We start from the raw sequence: 18,895 nt of genomic DNA, 5'->3' as shown, positions 1-18,895 counted from the left end.
AATTACGTCAGAATAGATACTAAATGCAGCCTTGAATGGGGTAAGAATTTTTAATGCAGCCTAAGGGGGCAATTTTCTTGATGATGGTATGAGTGAACTAGTTATGGGATCTGCTATGGACTGAAGTGTGTCCCCAAAATTCATATTTTGAAGCCCTAACTCCCAATGTGACTATTTAGAGATAAATTTCTAACCCAGGTCCTCACCAGAAACCAAACCAGCTAGCACCATGATCTTGGACTTCTAGCTTCCCAAAAGAACCTTGAGAAATATATTTATGTTGTTTAAGCAACTCAGTTTATGGTATTTTGCTATATTAGCCTGAGTAGACTAAGGCAGAAGCATTCACTCATTCATTCATTCATTCATTTGACAACTACCCCTTTTTTAGGCACTGGAGATATAGCAATAATAAAAATAAAATCCCAACCTTTGAGGAGCTTATATTCTAGAGAGAGAGAAACAAATTCCCCAAAATCAAAATAATAGTGTGAGAAATGGTGATCAGTGCTATGGGAGGGGAGGGGTAGGAAGTGGGAGAGGAGGGATAGGAGGGAAGAGAGAGTAGAGGAAGGTCATTTTATGTAGCGTGGTCAGGGAAGGCCTTACTTATCAGATGACCCTTGAGCAGAGACCTGAAGGGGAAGGATCTTAGGCAGAAGGAACAAATGCAAAGGTCTGGAAGCAGAGTGTGCTTGACAAGTTCAGGAAATAGCAAGGAGGCCACAGTGGCTGGAACTGAACAAACCAAGGGAGTAGTTGAGTAACTGTGGAGGCAAGTGCTTGCATCCTCTTGCAGGACTGCGTTCGGACTCTGGCTCTGACTCTGAGTAAAATGGGCAGTCACTGAAGGGTGCCCAATGCAGCAGTGGCATGATTTTGCTTCCATTTCAGAAGAAACATTCTTGCTAAATGGTGGTGGGATGAGGCATAAGGCCAGAGGCAAGGAGACTTGATTGAAAGTGGATAGATGTTTATCAAGAGTTTTATTTTATGTGGACTTAGCTTTTGAAACTGTTAATGAATGCATCTTTTGGGAAGTCACCAATGATAATTTTGTTCGTATTCTTGGGTTACTCTGACAGATTAAATAGAAATGTATTGCAATTTTGTTTACACCCAGGAGGTAGGATTTCCCTTTGACTTTACCTTCTAGGGTTTTTTTCTAAGATTCCCTTTGGTTCTTTAGCAAACGTCACCAAAGCCTGCTCAGTGACCTTTCTCTCTGTACCCTGATATAACATCAATGTTACTAATATCCCATGGCTATTGGCACTATCTTCATCCAGCTCCATCATGCCTGTTGAAGGAGTACTTCTCACACTTTAAGGTGCACATAAATCACCATGGGGGATCTTGCTGATTCTGGTTTGGAGGGTCTGAGATAGGGTACAAGGATTCTGCATTTCTAATCAGCTTCCACTGCTACTGGTACTTGAACAACACTGCGATTAGCAAGGTATTAGAGTATTTAAAGAATTCTACACATTTTAGATATTCTTTTTGTGAAGAAAAACGTCAGACAAATGTGTGCAATGAGAAATTTATTCTTTTTTAAAACATATTTTTATTGATTTCAGGGAGGAAGGGAGAGGGAGAGAGAGATAGAAAACATCAATGATGAGAGAGAATCATCGATCAGCTGCCTCCTGCATGCCTCACACTGGGGATCAAGCCCCAAACCCAGGCATGTGCCCTGACTGGGAATTGAACCGTGACCTCCTGGTTCATAGGTTGATGTTCAACAACTGAGCCACGCCACTTGGCAGAAATTTATTCTTTAGTTCATTTCTATTGAGTGAGAACGTTGGGCCCTAAGAAGCAAATTGAATTAGTTTCTTCTTTTTCCAGGCATTAAAAAAAAATACATAGGTGCTCTCTGTTTGAAGAAAAAAGGGAATGATTTTTATTTTAATCTTTTTGTTATAAACAATGCATTCATAGGGTTAAAAATAATGAAAGATATAAAATGATCACCAGTGATATCTCCCAACTGTCACCCATGAACACTTAGTTATACACTTCTGTAGAGATAGATGGGTGCGCCACTGCTGCATTGGGCACCCTTTAAGCAAATTAAAGTAAATACAGTATAAACTTTTCCCTATTTTTGCACAAATGATAGTACATTTTGCTACTATTGAAAGTTTGCTCTTTTTATAACTAATACATATTAGAGATCACTTCATATCAGTATATTAAAAGCATCCTCATTCTTTCATAACAAAGGCATTTCTTTTTAAAATATGTTTTATTGATTTTTAGAGAGAGGAAAGGTGAGGGAGAGAGAGAAAAATTGATGTGAGAAACTTTGGTTGCCTCCCATGTGCACCCTGACCAGGGATCGAACCCACAACTTGGGTATGTGCTCTGACTGGGAATCAAACTGGTGACCTTTCAGTGCATGAAACGATGCTCAAACAATTGAGCAATACCAGCCAGGGCCATCCTCATTCTTTATTATGGCTGCATAGTGTATCATTAGATAGATGAACTATAATTTAGCCTCAAAAGGTAGTTTAAAATCAATGTAATTGGAACAGACAATTCTTTAAAACTGCAAATGAAAACAAATTAATAGAGTTTTCCAGCCACTGGGAAAAAAAAAATTTATACACAAGATAAAGACTAAATTGTTATTATTGCTATAATAAGTGCAAATTTTTCTTAAATATTTTTAAAAAGTAAGACTTATACATCCCTATGTTCATAGCAGCACAATTTACAATAGCTAAGATTTGGAAACAGTCTAAGTGCCCACCAGCAGATGAGTGGATTAGAAAACTGTGGTACATCTACACAGTGGAATACTACGCTGCTATAAAAAGAAGGAACCTTTACCATTTGCAACAGCATGGATAGACCTGGAGAGCATTATGCTAAGTGAAATAAGCCAGTTGGAGAAAGATAAATATCACATGATCTCACTCATATTTGGGATATAATGAACAACATAAACTGATGAACAAAAATAGATCCAGAGACATAGAAACATCGAACAGACTGTCAAACCTCAGAGGGAAGGCAGGTGGGGAGGGGGTAAGAGATCAACCAAAGGACTTATATGCATGCATATGAGCATAACCAATGGACATGGACCCTGGGGCGGTACGGGCTTGTCCTGGGGTTAGGGAGTGACAGCGCGGGGGTAAGGGGGCCAATCGGGGAAAAAGGAGACATATGTAATACTTTAAACAATAAAAAAGTAAGACTTAACTATATATCAGTAATGATATTTTAAACATTGTTTACTTAACTACATATCAGTAATGATATTTTAAACATTGTTTTTTAAAAATATATTTTTATTGACTTCAGAGAGGAAGGGAGAGGGAGTGAGAGATAGAAACATCAGTGATAGAGAGAATCATTGATAGGCTGCAGAATGGAGCCATGACCTCCTAGTTCATAGGTTGACGCTCAACCACTAGCCACACTGGCCATTGTTTTTAAAGAAAACACTGTTCACGTTTTCCAGTATGTAAGAGATTCTCTTATGAATGGTGTGTTGGGGAATTGCAGAAATTCTTTCAGGTTGAAACAGTGGTAAATCACTAAAAAGCTTAGAAAGTATGTAAGTGTCCATGGAGAGTTTCAAAAATGTAAATTACTAAAGTGGAATTCTTTATGCACTTCAAGAGTCTTGCTTGCTTATAGCTGAGTGGAAACTTGTATAATTATCTAGTTCCATTTATGGCCAATCTGGATGATTTAGCCTCTTTACTAACCAGACCCTCCTTCCCCCAATACTTTTATATTTTTCTACTGCTTGATATAGCAAACCTATATTTCTCTCACCTAAAAATCTCCAGAATCAGTCATCTTTACCTTATACCCAGTGGGTTCTGATTTAGTACTCTCATAGAAACAAAATTGGTAGTTGGTATTGTTAAAAATAGAAGGTTTTTAAAAAAGCATCATGGAGTAAAATTGACCTTTTCCCGTGAGCAGACCTATCAATTTGAACACACATATGTATGGATTCATGATCAGGGTATAGGACATTTCTACCAGTCCTCCCCCATAAAAACTTTCCTTGCCCTATCCCTGTGACACCTCCTACCTCCACATGCAGCAGCGGATGACAACTGATGTGTCTTGTCCCTATAGTTTTGCCTTTTTGAGGATGCCATGGAAATGGATCATCAGACCTTTGAGACTGGCTTGTTTCACTCAGCATCATGTCTTTGCAATTCATCCAAGTTGTTGCATTTATCAATAATTTGTTTTTTGGATTACTGAATATTATTCTGTTGTATAGATGTACCATTATTTATTTACTCAATGAAAGACATACGAGTTGTTCCCAGTTTTTAGTGAGCATGAGTAGAATTTCCATAAATACACATGAACACAAGTTGAAATTTAAAAAATACCTATTCTGCCAAAACCGGTTTGGCTCAGTGGATAGAGCGTCGGTCTGCGGCCTGAAAGGTCCCAGGTTCGATTCCGGTCAAGGGCATGTACATTGGTTGCGGGCACATCCCCTGTGAGGGGTGTGCAGGAGGCAGCTGGTTGATGTTTCTCTCTCATCGATGTTTCTAGCTCTCTATCCCTCTCCCTTCCTCTCTGTAAAAAAAAATCAATAAAATATATTTTTTTAAAAAATACCTATTCTGGATACAATCAAATTGTCAGATATGTGATTTTCAAATATTTTATCTCATATTGTACCTTGTCTTTTTATTCCCTTAATAGTGTCTTTCACAGAGCAAACGTTTTATATTTTGTGAAGTCCAATTTATGGATATTTTTCTTTGATTATGCTTTTGATGTCATGACTAACAAGTTCCACCTAACCCCAGCTCATGAAGATTTTATCCTATACTTATTTCTGAAAATTTTATAGCTTTACATTTTACATTTAGACCTACAACTTACATTTTTATATTCATTTTTATATTACATTGACTATCCCTAAACCAATACCATATGTCTTATCACAACTTTATATTAAAGCTAATATTGAGTATTGATTTATCCAATTTTATTCTTTTTTTAAAAACTTGTTATGACTATCTTAGTTACATTGCCTTTCCATATAAATTTTAGAATCAGCTTCTTTATAACTACAGAATTAGAATTGTGCTAAACCTGTAAGATCAGTTGACATTTTTACAATGCCCTCTAATCCGTGATTAGAAGGATAGAACATGATATATCTCTCCATTTATTTAGGCCTCTTTAAGTTCTTTCATTAACATTTTCTTGCTTTCAGTATAGAATTCTACATATGTTTTGTTAGATTTATCTTGGGGCTCTATTGTAAGTGGTATTTTTAAATTTTTGGTTTCTGATTGTACATTCATAATTTATACAAATACAAAAAAATTATGCATTGGCTTTGTATCCTGACCTTGCTAAAGTCAATCATAAGTTCTAGGAATTTTGGAAGTCTTTTGGTTTGGTTTGGTTTTGTTTTTTAATTTAACTTTTATTTGATTAATGAGAGAGAGAGAGAAAGAGAGAGAGAGAGAAACATCAATTTTTGTTGTTCCACTTATTTATGCATTCATTAGTTGATTCTTGTATGTGTCCTGACCCAGGATTGAACCTGAAACCTTGGCGTATCAGGACGGCATTCTAACCAACTGAGCTAACCTGGCCAGAGCCTGTTTTTTGTTTTGTTAGTTTTGTTTTTGTAGATGCCTTGGGATTTTCTACATAGATAATTATGTTGGCTGTGATTAAGGACAGTCTGTTTCTCCTATTCCAATCTGTGTGCCTCTTCTTTTCCTTGCGTAATTATACTGGCTAAGACCTTCAGTATGATATTGAATGGGAGTAATGAGAAGGGATATCCATGCCTTGTTTCCCATCTTAACATCCAGTTTTTCACCATTGAATGTTTCCACAATATTTTGTCTCTTGATGTTTCTTTTGAAGATGTTCTTAATCAGGTTGAGGATGTTTGCTGAGAGTTTTTATCTTGAACTAGAGGCCCAGTGCACGAAACTCGTGCACTGGGAGTGGGGGGTGAGCACAAGAGGGGATGTCCCTCAGCTGGGCCTGCACCCTCTCGCAGTGCAGGAGCCCTTGGGGGGTGTCCAACTGACGGCTTAGGCCCTCTTCCCCCTGGGGAGTGGGCCTAAGCCGTCAGTTGGACATCCTTAGTGCTGCTGCAGAGGCAGGGATGGCTCCTACCACTGCCACTGTGCTCGCTAGCTGTGAGCCCGGCTTCTGGCTGAGTGGCACTCCCCCTGTGGGAGCGCACTGACCACCAGGGGTCAGCTCCTGCATTGAGTGTCTGCCCCTTGGTGGTCAGTACATGTCACAGCAACTGGTTGTTCCCCAGTTTGGTCAATTTGCATATTAGCCTTTTATTATATAGGATAAACACTGAATATTGTCAAATGCTTCTTCCTCATCAATTTATGATCATGTACTTGATATTTTTTTAGTATGTCAGTGTGGTCAGTTACATTGCTTGATTTTCCAATATTGAGCCAGCCTGCATTCCCAAGATAACCCTCTCCGCCCCTCCCCACACACACCACTTTTTATTGTGGTGTATTCTTATTTTATGTATTGCTGAATTTTATTTGCCAATATTTTGTTGAGGATTTTTATATCTATGTTCTATGTTCTCTTTTTTGTACTGTCTTTATCCAGTTTGGGTTTCATGTTTTTACGCTGGTCTCATAAAATAAGTTGACAAATGTTCTCTTCTATTTTCTGAAGGAGATGGTATTGGTGTTTTTCTTCTTTAAATGCTTGGTAGAATTCACTAGTAAAACCATCTGGGCCTAGAGATTTTCTTCTGGAAGTTTTAAAAAACAATTCAATTTCTTTAAAAGGCAGGCTTTTAACAAAATTTTCCATTTTTAATTTTATTTTAAAAACCTGACCTCCAAAATGTAATGCCTATATAGCCATTAATATTTAACACTCAGTTCAGTGTACTAGTTGTTGAGAATAGTTTTAAATAATTATGGCACAATATTGGTGAAAAGGCATTTTCAAATGGATATAGAAATAGTAACAAGGGCTGAAAGAGAGTACTTTCTACCACCCTAGAAAATTATATAACTTAAAGATTTTTAAGGAAATTTAAGTGCTTATGCTTTCAGGTTTATTATTCTGTAAGACATTAACACTTGATTTAAAAATTCATGGAAAAACTATTACCTCCAACTTCTAGCTCAATTTTTTTCTGCACCATTCTAATTTAAAAAAAAAAAAAAATCACTTCAATGATAAAAAAAAAAAACTACAATATAGTCCCTTATTCAATAAAAAATTTGCTTGTTCCTCTTATGTTTTCTTTTTAAATGAAATTCTTTAATCTATCATGCTCTGGCTCTGTCTGCCCTGTCCAAGGTATTGATACTCTTCCTGCCAAAGAATGAGCAGGACCTCTGAGTTTGAAGACGCACTTGACTCACTTATTTCCTTAATAAGCAAGATGAAAACAAACAGACCTGATAAAAGAGGAATATCCAATTGGCTTACAAGCCTCTTCACATGAAAAGCAAAAAAGCAGACTTGACTTACTGTGGAGATGGCCTTTCTTACATCAGCCATGTCTTTATTGTGGTCTCGGCAAAACTGATGTTTCTCTGTTTAGTCAGTGTTTCCCATCTTTTCCTAAGTGGCCTGCTTTATCTCAGATCTCTGGCCTTCAAGAATCTGCAGTCTGATTAAACACTACTGTGCATATACAATTAGGTGTAAGGTAGATGATGCTGTAGAAGTATAGAGAAGGGAGGGATTGCTGCTGTTAGAGGTAGAAAATAACTTGGGAGGGGATGAATTTCAAGGAGGTTTGGAAGGTTGGGAATCCTTTGGGGAGAGCAAACAAAAGAAAGGTGGTGTTTGGTGGATGCTCTGGATTGCTGAAAGATAAAGGCATGCAGGTGCAGAAAAGCTGGGTGTCTGTGTGGATATGTGGAGAAAAGAAGAGAGGAGGAGGAATTGCCTTGAATTTGGGTACCTGCTTGTGGATTTCAGGGGAGGAGGGAGTGGGCAGGGAGGAGGTTACAAGAAAGGACTATTTGGAGAGGCAGTTTAACTTAGCTGTTTAAAGTATACACTCTGGAACCCGACTTTCCAAATTGTAATCCTGGCTCCACCACTTACTAATTGTATGACTTGGGAAAGTTACCTAAATTCTGTTTCTTCATCTATAAATTAGGGATAATAATGGAAATGTCTTCATTTGGGTTACTGCATCTGGCTCATAATAAGTTCTGTATAAATGATAATTATGATTGAGAAATTAGAAAGTCAAGGAAGGGTCAGATTTTGGAATGTTTGGAAAGCTAATAGAACTGAGAGATATGAAAGATAATATGAAAGACTACTGGAAGCATTAGGCTGAGTTTTTTTAGTCAAGTGAACACGATGCTATTTTTATGTTGACTAATATTGGCTTGTAACATCAATCAGATCTACTCAGATTAAAATTTTATTCAGATTTTATATAATTTACATGTTATACTGAATTTATATCTCTATTTACTACACTGAACTTACATCTGTGTTTCAAAGGATGATGACAAAGCACACCAACCAAGATGCTAAAACCCAGGTTGGAGTCTTTTATTGTTTAACTAGAGACCCAGAGCATGAAATTCTTGCACTGGGGGGTGGGGGAGGAAGGGGTCCCCTCAGCCTGGCCTGTGCCCTCTAGCAGTCCGGGAGCCCTGGGGTGGGGGGATGTCTGACTGCAGCGGAGGCAGGAGAAGCTGCTTCTGGCTGAGTGGTGCTCCCCCTGTGGGAGTGTACTGAACACCAGGGGGCAGCTCCTGCATTGAGCATCTGTCCCCTGGTGGTCAGTGTGCGTCATAGCGACTGGTCGTTCCAACATTCGGTCGATTTGCATATTAGGGTTTTATTATATAGGATGTTAAAATAAAAGTGGCAATGTTATCCAAAGAGAAAAGTCAAGACAGCTAATACAAAGTTACAGATGAAAGGGAAAATGATTAGGGATAATTAAGTGATAGAAAGGTGAGATTGCAGACCAAGAGGCAAAAATGGACCCAGGAAAGCATTTATAAGAAAAATATATTTAAAAATTTGGAGGACGATAGACATTTCAGAAATATAGAACTTGAATGTTTTGAAAACAGCAATGAATCAAATTCAAGTGAATACTGAGATTTTTTTTATTTATTTAAATAGGTTGGATAAGCATCAAGCAACAATAACAATAATAATAGGGAAATATACTGAAAATTTTGTGTAAAAGTTGCCTGATTCTGCTACCACCAACCCCTTCTCCTTCATTTGCAAGTAAATGACTAAAGATATTATCTTTCCCTTAGAATGTTTGGAAAGCTAATAGGACATCAGCTTTATCTCAGTCTTACCCAATCTTTTGCTCCAGGCTGGTCAGAGTTAATATCTTGAGTTTCAAGTTGGGTGAGAGTGCCCACCTCCCAAGGCTGGACACATCCCTGCCCCCCATCACAACCACCTTTTGGGTGAAGTCTTAGACCCAGCAAAGGAGGAGGATGAATTGTCCCCTGAGAGGAAGGAGGATGGAGTCCATTCCTTCTGAGAAGGTTAGGTCATATCTCAGAAGAGTTTATTTTTTTAAAAAAAACTGAAAACTGCACTCTTACTCTCAAATTTGTTCCTAACCCAGGAACAACCTAGGCCATCTTCCACAAACAGCATTTCTACTCATTCATTCACTGGTTCTGATTGGAAAGGGGCATTTGTTTGAGGTTCCTTTCTCCTAGCTTCACTCCAATTCACTACGAAATCTGTTCATTCTGCCACCATAATATACCTCAAATCTATCCACTTTGCTCCATCTCCACGGCCATCACTTAGATACCACTGGGCTATCTAACATTTATGCAAATCGGAAAAAGGACTCCTTCCCCTGGGCACATCCTGGGACTTGACTTCAGCCTCATTTGCCATCTTTGTACAGAGCATGATCTCCTGGACCCCAGCCCAAGCCATGGTGCACAGTTGTAATCACCTCCTGCCTGTTCTGTCCACATCCACTCTTGTCCCCTTCCAATCCATTCTCCACACAACAGTGGGACTACTGTGAAATAACCAGTTTGATCATTTCACTCCCTACTTGGTCCTTCCATAGATTTCTATTGCTATTGGGACAAAATCCCAAACCCCTTAACATGACCTACAAGATTCTGTATGATCTGCTTCCTAGTTCCCTCTTTATCCTTTCTGGCACCATTTCCTCCTGATAACTTCTAGCTACACTTGCCTTGTTTTGGGTCCTGAAACTTGCCGAGCTTCCCCCCCAACCCAAGAGACTGCCTGCAAAGTTCTTCCTTGACTTAGTTTCGCTATTTTCTCCTCTTCTTTCAGGGCTCAGTTCAAATGTTCCTTTTTTTTAGGGAAGCCATTCCTGAATCCAAAAGTAGAATTCCTCATAGCACTCTATTCTCTTTTTAAATCATACTTAACACATTTATAATTATATATTCACTCACTAGTGATTTATTTATTTAATATCCTTTTCCCTACTATATAATGTAAACTCCACAAGAATGAGAATCATGCCTGACTTAGCCCAATGTCTTTCATTCATACAAGTTTTCTTTTTTTAAAATATAGTTTTATTGATTTCAGAGAGGAAGGGAGAAAGAGAGAGAGAAGAAAACATCAATGATGAGAGAGAATCATTGATTGGCTGCCTCCTGCACACCCCACACTGGGGACCAAGCCTGCAACCCGGGCATGTGCCCTGACTGGGAATTAAACCATGGCCTCCTGGTTCATAGGTCAACGCTCAACCACTGAGCCATGCCGGCTGGGCGATCCAAGTTCCTATTCAAATTTATACCAAAGACTTTCCCTATGCCAGTGACCATACTAGATTCTAGAAGTGAATTGACAACTGATGTCCTCGGTGTTGTGAGGGAAACACACAACCAGCCAATAAGCAAGTACGCAGGCAAGATGATTAGATTGCGGTATGTGCTGTGCAGTGGACTCCGAGCTGTTTCAGTGCAGAAATCTCTGTAGTCATTAACAAATATCGTGTATTGTTCAGGATACAGCTAGCTGCTAAATATAACACAGGAGTTTACTTCATTGTCCAAAAGGAATCTTCCTGATGGGTGGATGGCTCTCCTCTAAGTGGTAGGACCCAGGCTCCTTCCAACTTGGACCTCTGCCTTCTTCAATATGTGGCCATAGAAGGGGCAAGAGCATGGGAAATTGCTTGTGGATTTCTTTTCCCCGTGGGCTAAGTAGGGATGGCTATGCTCTATACCTAACTGCAAGGGAGACAAAGGAACACAATGTATCTCTGTACTGAAGAAGAGTAAATAGATTTGATGATCACTAGCACCTTCAACAGTACCTGGTACAACACTCACATGAAGAAACAAAGATAAATTAGAAATGTTCTCAAAAATTGTATTATCTATGAGTGTGTACATAGAAGTCATTATGGCTGCTGTAGTATACTCTTAACTTCTGATAACCCAGAAATAGTCTCTAAAATGAAATTAATGAATTTGTCTCTCAGGACAACGCAGTTGAAAAAAATCTAATTGTCTAATTTCAGGGTCAGCTGGAAAGTTTCCATTTTTATTTCCCACGGTTTTGTGTGGTTGTTTTTCTTGTTTCAAATCGTGTCGCTTCACAGCCTCTCCGTTTTGGGGTTGGAATGGGTTACCTTAGGACAAGTCCACAGTCAGGGCTATCGAATGGATGGGAACAGTGAGAGGCATTTCCTAACAATTGGGAAACGCGTATTGATAGAGCCGCACAGTCACTTTGGACTTAAAGACGTGTACCTTAGATGACCAATTCTTTGCCTATATTTTATGGCAGTCTTTATAATGTTCTGCTCTGAATGAAACAAATTTGAATTTTTTTATTTTTTTTTGGTACCAAAAGCAGACACATGGTCATCTGTGTGTCTGTGGCAGTCTGTCTGCACTGAAAGCTTTTTCCATTCTGAAACGCGTTTTCCTATCCTGGACGGAACCGTAGTATTAAGGGCACAGGGACCCAGAGCATCTTCACCTGTTCGCTTGAGCCTCGATCCAGAAGGGATCTGACATCTAGAGTATACCGATTTATTCCACCGAGATGAAAAGTGAAGCATCCCGGAGTCTTTGTCCAATTGGGTTGGTTTAGTTTGATTTTTCCAGGAGAGAATCCTGGCTGACAGCGCCGCAGGGCACGGGTCTGGCTGAGCAGTTCCGTGCGCCTGGGAACACGAAGCAGCGAGCGAGCTGCAGGTGCAGACGGGGCGGCTGGGCCAGCCGCCGGGGCCGCGCGGGCGTGTCCCGCACCCGGGGAGTGGGAGGGCCGCGCTCCCGCCCAGGGGATCCCCAGCAAGAAGTGGGCGCAGCCCGGTCGGGAGTCTAAGTTCACGGGTGACAGAAGGGACCCAGGGCGGCCGCAGTCCCCCTTCCAGGGGCCCAGAGCGCTCGGCCCGCCGCCGCCGCAGGACGCCTGCCACGCGGCACACGCCACACCCCACGCCGCCTGCAGGAGAACGCGGGAGGCGGGAGGGAGGCGGGAGGCCCCGCCGGGCCGCCGTAGCGCTGCGGCTCCGCGCCGCCTCCGCCCCCCCCTGCCTCCCGGCGCCGGGCGCTCTGGGCGGCAGCGCCAGCCACGGCCGCGCTTCCTCCTCTGCAGCCGTTCGGACGCTGCGTGACGCGTCGTTTCCTCCCAACATGGCGGCCGGGGCAGGCCGGCGGTGATGGAGGCCAGTGCGTGGCCGCGGCGGGTGCTCATCCCCACAGGAGCCGGGGCCGCCCTGCTCTCGCCTGGCCTCTGAGCCGGCTCGCTCCTCGGCCCCCCCGCAGCCGTCGCCGCCCGGGCTGGGCTCCCTCGCCACCCCCAGGCCGGAGGGGCGAGTGACGGCGGGAGGTGGTGGCCGGGAAGCGACCCGGGGACCCGGAGAAGCGGAGGTCCCGTAGGGGGGGGCAGCCTCTCGGGGGTCGGCGAAGACACCCGCGCCCCTGGCCCGCACCGCGGCCGGCCCGCCCGCCCCTTCCTGCCCCCGCCGCTGCCCTCCACGCCTCCTCTCCCCCACCTCCACCCCTTTCTCTCGTCTCTCTCCCTCCCCCTCCGCCGCCTCCTCCTCCGTCCAGCCGCCGGGAGCCTCGGGCCGGACAGCCGCCGCCGCCGCCGCCTTCCCTGCGTCCATGTATGAGGGGAAGAAGACGAAGAACATGTTCCTGACGCGGGCCCTGGAGAAGATTCTGGCCGACAAGGAAGTGAAGAAGGCGCATCACTCCCAGCTGCGCAAAGCGTGCGAGGTGGCCTTAGGTGAGCGGGGCGGCGGCCTGGGGGGGGGGGGGGGGGCGGCGGGAGGGGGTCCCCGGCGCCCCTGGGGGCTCGCCCTGGCCGAGCCTCCGCTGCCCGGGAGCCCGGGGGCGCTGCTTGCTGCCCGCCCGGAGTTGGGAGTTGACAGTAACTCGGCTGCATGTGGGGCAGGGAGGGGGGAGGGGGTGTGTGTGTGTGTGTGTGTGGAGGGCCGCTGCTGGGCTCGGGGCTCGGGGAGCGGCCGGGCTTGGCACCCCCCCCCCCTCCGCCCCGACGGCAGAGGGTACGATTTTGTGGGTGGATCGTGCGGGGCGGCCGGGATACCCCCCTTTGTGATGAAGCGGCCGAGGAGCTGCTGTCGATGAGCCTGGACATTCAGGTGGCGCTGATGGGTCGAGACTGGGCGTGGGAAGGGTTCCCGGATCGGATCGTGCCCGTCAATAACTTTGTCGTTTGACCTGGTGCTTGGGGGGGGGGGGGGGGGGGGAAACCGGGGCTGAAGTTGCTCCCTTGTTGACCGTCTGGAGCAGGGGGCTTGCCACCGATGCAGCCCGTTGACATGTCTCCGCCACAGGAAAAAAACAGAGTAATGTTGTAGCCGCCTGGACTGACCTGGAAGAATTAAGAGCAGAGGTTAAGGGGTGGGGGAGGCGATGGAAGAGCTGGGGGGGGGGGGGGGTCGGGGGTGAAGCAGGGGGAAGGAAAGGATCTTGAGGTGAGCTGGCTTTCAGGAGGAGGAAAGGGGAGGTTTGAAATGGGGAAGAGGAGAAAAGACAATGCCAGCCCACCACGCCGCATGTCTGGCCCCTGGCCGCTGCTCTCAGGCTGGAAGGGTGCTGTCTAGTTCGGGCGGAAGAGTTTGGAGTGATGAAGCCCGTGGCAGCGCACAGCCTGACAGACAGTACCTAGAGCCCGGCCAGGCAGGTGGGGAGTTGTTCCAGGGGAGACGCTGACGGCTCGGTTGCATCCATCACAGATGACGGACCGGGACATTGAACACAAAGATGAATTCCTAATGCTTAACGCTTTATTTTGTAGCACTGGAAATAGACCAGATCAAAAGGACGAGAAAATTAAGCTTGTTAAATGGGCTTAATTTTATCTTTTTTTTTTTTTTTTTAAAAGAAAGCATTCTTGAAGGGGGAAAAGTCCAGAATAACTTAAATGTATGCTAAATGAAAGGGTTAAGACAACCTTTTACTTATTAAATAAAGACAAGATGACTTTTTAACTTCTATAATACGCCTTACTGGGTTTTTTTACCCCCCTTCCTCTTTGGATCTTTTAGAGTGGTGCTATGGAAAACGTCAAAGAAATTTCACTTAGAAATTTTGAATCTGTAGTATAGTGGACTTACCTTTTAGTTTTTCAGCCCTTCTTGGATTAGAAGTTCACATGTTGTTCTTGCAGCTAAGGAAAAGCTGAGGTGTATGAGAAGACATTGTACAGTGGTGAAAGTTGAATTTATATCTGGGTCTTGAAAGGAATAATTATTATATTGGGAAGTGATGAGGGGAGGAGAGGTTTTTAGAATTTTTAAAAGGATTGTTATGTGCAGGTTTGTGGAAAAACTTGCAGGATAAAGCATTTGAGATTCAAATTAAAGTGTGTGTTTTCTGAGACCAGGTTTTCCATATTAGAATATTTATTTTAATACACTAAATTGTAAGTATTAGACTGAAGAAATGGAATTTGGTGTGTGTGTATATGTATATATTCATTTATTTCTTTATTTTTTGTCCCATCCTCTCCAAAATGCTAATATAAGTGAGTGTGTTTTAATGGAGAGCTCACTAGCGGTAGAATCTGGGACCTGGGTTTATCCCAGTGATGTTGCATTTAGAATAGTCAAACCTCTGGGCCTTAACTTCCTTCTCTGTAAAATTAGAATAGATGTTGAACTTAATGATTATAATGTTACATTCCCTCTAATGCACCATGAATGTGGGTGCACTATTCTTTTAACTTGTGCAGTGAGTATTCCTGCTGTTCTTGATTGACATCTCTAGGGGGCTTGTAGTTTGGTCCTTGCCATTTCTGGACTTAGGAACTACTTGGTAGTAAGTGTGCTAGCTTTACCAGGATTATCCATTACAGATTTTGCTAGTTTTTACTTTTTTACCCTTCCATACAGTTGGCAGAAGCTTATTATGAGGAATCTGACTACCCAGGCAGGCGCCTTTCTTTACTTGAGATGTGTAAGGCTTTTTCTCACATTTCATAACAGTTACATTTAGCCTCCTACAAAGCTCATTGAGCAACCTCACAAGAATTAATCCCTGGTGAACTTGGTTTCTTCCCTTCTAGTCATCCTTATCACCGAAACATAAATTGATGAAATGATAACCCATTTCATCTTTGCATAAAGTAGACTGTCTTGCAATAAGGTATCCCCAAATATACTTTGTCCCTGGAACTTACTATAGACCTCCCCTTTTCTTTTCAGTATTGAGCCCTGTACCAGGCTCACTTTGGTCTCTTGATAATCTGTGTGGCCATCAAGCAGGATGGAAAAGTGAACTGGAATGGCCTGGTTTGGTCATCCTTGATCTCTAGGTTGTGAGTAGGTAGGAGTTGGATGGTGGAAGTACAGAGGTGGGTGTTGTTATATCCCTTTTAAATACACCTGCCTGCATTCTTCTCGCCTCCCCTCCCAAATGTTTATTGAGCACTAGCATAGAGCTGAAGGAAGATGGCCAGTAAACAAGGAAATACATAGTCTGTCGAACTTTGAATCCTCTTGTGTTTAAAAACCATTTTATTGGTGTACGGTTAGATTTCAGAGCACTGAGTTAATTTCAAAATTAACTCAGTTACCTTTTAATATAAAGACCAGTTTAAAAGGTTTTCTCTGAATAATACTCATGAAATTACAGTTCATTGCATGTTAAGAAAACTTTTTTTGTTGTTAAAGTATAGCTTTTAGGAAATGTTATCTAGATTATGGGAGGTTTTACTCATTAAAACAAAATCCATTCTCACATACACTGAGTAAAGGAACTTTTATTTTTACAAAAAGAAAAATAATGAAAGCTTTAAAGGATATGCAAATATTTAAAAGTTTTATCAAATTTTCTTACAGTTCAGACTTTATTTTAAGGAATAGTTTTTTTAAAAAGAAAGAATGAAATCTTCACCTACATTGTTGCAGTCAGGGTGAAAACCACAGGCCCAAGAGCAGCTCCAGGTTGCCCTCTCTTGGTACCTGCCCACTACATCTCTGTAGTGCTCACTGAATGAACTCTGCAGGGTGAGGTCTCCTAGGCTGCCCTAGCGTAGCCTGCTCCATTCCTGCTCTCTAGAATCCTGAATTAAAAATAGTCTGGCCATCTGCTGGCAGATGAGACAACAGCTGAGCTATTTTTAGTTTCAAAGAATTTAGGATGTTGGGGGATCCGGCTTGAAGGTAGCATTGTCTCATGGGGAGGAGGGTACATACGGGCCATATTCCAGTCAGGTCTCTAAGTGTTAGGAGTTTCTTTGATGTTAGGGATATGACTAGTTCAACTTTTGCTTCTAACATCATATCATTAAAAATACTCTTCAGATGTTAGGATGAACAAGTTCATGTTCGGAAACTAGCATTGGTACAGAATAGGAGTGAAAGGGGTGACCAGAAGAAGGTTTTAGAGGCAAGGGAGGCACACTGGGGCAGCAAAAAGGGGTGGTAGATTCCTTGCAGAGGTAATGGGAGAATGATAGAGAAAAAGAGGAATTATTAGGGAAGTACTTTTTTCATCAGAGTGTAAAGTTGTTGTTTATTTTATAAAGTGATCCTACTGATTTAGTTTTCCTGATATATGAGGATTTACTTCTAATCATAAGTCACCCCCAGAAATGTAAATATAATATTTAGACTAAAACGTTACAGAAGTTGCTTCCTTCTAATCCCACCCTTATTTTAGTTAGTGGGGATATAAAAGGATATATGGATGGAGAAGAAATTACTTAAATGCTTGTGGTACCAGTTTTATGCTACTTTTGGTAATTTCATTAATTTGTATCACTCTTCACCATTTAAAATCACTTACTCCCAAATAATACCCTGCAGACTGTGTACATTTTAATTACAACTTATATCCATTAGCAAGTCTCCTTTTAAACCTTCCTTGGTATTTAAGTAAAAGTTGTTTTCAGTAAGTTAGGCTGCCAGAATTTTGAGATAGCTAGGAAAGAAGAGTGTTATGAATGAAAGGAAGATTCTATTAAGTTTGAGTTGAAAAAAATTAGTTTTGATTACAATGTATATACTCTCCTTTGTGGAGATTTACAGTGCACATTAACAATGTTTGGATTCTAAATAGTGTTTTAAGAAAGAAAGCTGCTCAATGTTGCTTAATGAAATCTTTCCTAAATTTATTTGACCCTCTTTAGCGTCTTTTAGCACCCTAGGAAATATTGTTCCTTAGAATTCACTACAGGACACTGTTCAAGGGAAAGAAAGGCAAAGGAGATAAAACAACCCTGACTACTGATAAGAGGATTCTCTAGAAGAGTTACTGTGTTTTGGGAAAGCAGTGTTGACAGTGTGGGAAAGAGAAGAAAGTCAGAGATAAGGAGCAGTTGGAAAGAGTGGCATCAAGACCAGAGAAGTGTTGAACTTGCTAGCTCTTCTTTCCCCATCCATCTATGGTAGGCAACTGGTTGTCTCTCCTGATAATGTTTAGCTTGTAGAGAAACTTCTGTTGGTAATTGTTTTTTCAAAGCAGAATAAAAGCATATTATAAATGGGAAATAATTGGGGGAAATATCATTTTCTTTACAAAATGGAGGAGGAGTTATTTGAAAAGGGAAAATACATGAATAAATTACTGTTGCCATTCAAAATTAGGTATATTCTTCATTCAGATATTTGCTGAACTGAACAGTATGTGCCAGATAACTGCTTCAGTGCTGGGCATATATGAACCAAATGTGCTTTAATGGAACTTACTTTCTAGTGGGTTGAGGCTGACAGTAAAAAACAAATTAATATATATTGTCATTGTTATCATCTGAAGAAATAATAGTTCAGAAGGGTAAAAGGAGAAGACCTGGAACACAACTTTAGATAGGGTGGTCAGGAAAGGCCTGCCTGTGAGGTGACATTTCATCAGAGAAGTGACAGAAGAAAGAGATGCAGCCTTTCAGATTCTTGGATGAAACAGAAGGAGAGGGAGCAGGAAGATGAGGGAGTGCTTGGTCCATTCCAGGATGAAAGGAGGCCTGTGTGGCTGGGGGAGAGTGAGAAGAGCAGTGGTAGGAGAGGAGGGCGACTGGATTTTACTGTATCTGATGGAAGCCACACAGGGGAGTGACATAGCAGATACACATTTTAAAAGGCTTGCATTGGCCAGAGGTGGTAGTGATTTAGACTAGGCTGGTGATGGGAATGAGAATTGGTTACATTTGGAATATATTTTAAAGGGTTTGCTGGTGGGTTGGTTGTGTGACAACAATCTCATAGCTATACAGGGTTGTTGGAGTGGGCATTCACCGTGATGATGAGGAACACCAGGAGAGAAACGGTCTTTGGGAAGTAAGTTTATATAGTAAAATATTTTCATCCAACTCTACATGTAGTTTAGAATTTTTTAATGATAGCATGTCCTGATTATGATATGATAGGATATTTTCTATTGAGAATACACAAAATAATTTCAAATTTTAGTTGGCAGAGTTTTTTATTGAGTTTTTT

General features: G+C 41.9%; 1 protein-coding gene across 3 annotated transcripts in view; it reads left to right on the top strand.

The window, feature by feature from the left end:
* The first annotated feature begins 12,576 nt into the window (after nt 1-12,576).
* The window catches only part of ARFGEF1 (ADP ribosylation factor guanine nucleotide exchange factor 1), a 105,511-nt gene continuing 99,192 nt past the window's right edge, over nt 12,577-18,895 (top strand). The window contains exon 1 of one of the 3 annotated variants that reach the window (XM_054708721.1): nt 12,577-13,221. In XM_054708721.1, the coding sequence (XP_054564696.1) occupies nt 13,098-13,221 (124 nt within the window). In that variant the 5' untranslated portion in view covers nt 12,577-13,097. The remainder of the gene's footprint in view (nt 13,222-18,895) is intronic. The other 2 variants (XM_054708718.1, XM_054708720.1) reach the window with 2 other exon arrangements.

Source organism: Eptesicus fuscus, chromosome 19 (genome assembly GCF_027574615.1).
Source record: "Eptesicus fuscus isolate TK198812 chromosome 19, DD_ASM_mEF_20220401, whole genome shotgun sequence".
Classification (NCBI taxonomy): Eukaryota; Metazoa; Chordata; class Mammalia; order Chiroptera; family Vespertilionidae; genus Eptesicus; species Eptesicus fuscus.
Note: the sequence above shows the minus strand (reverse complement) of the source record. Positions and strands in the feature narration are given on the sequence as shown.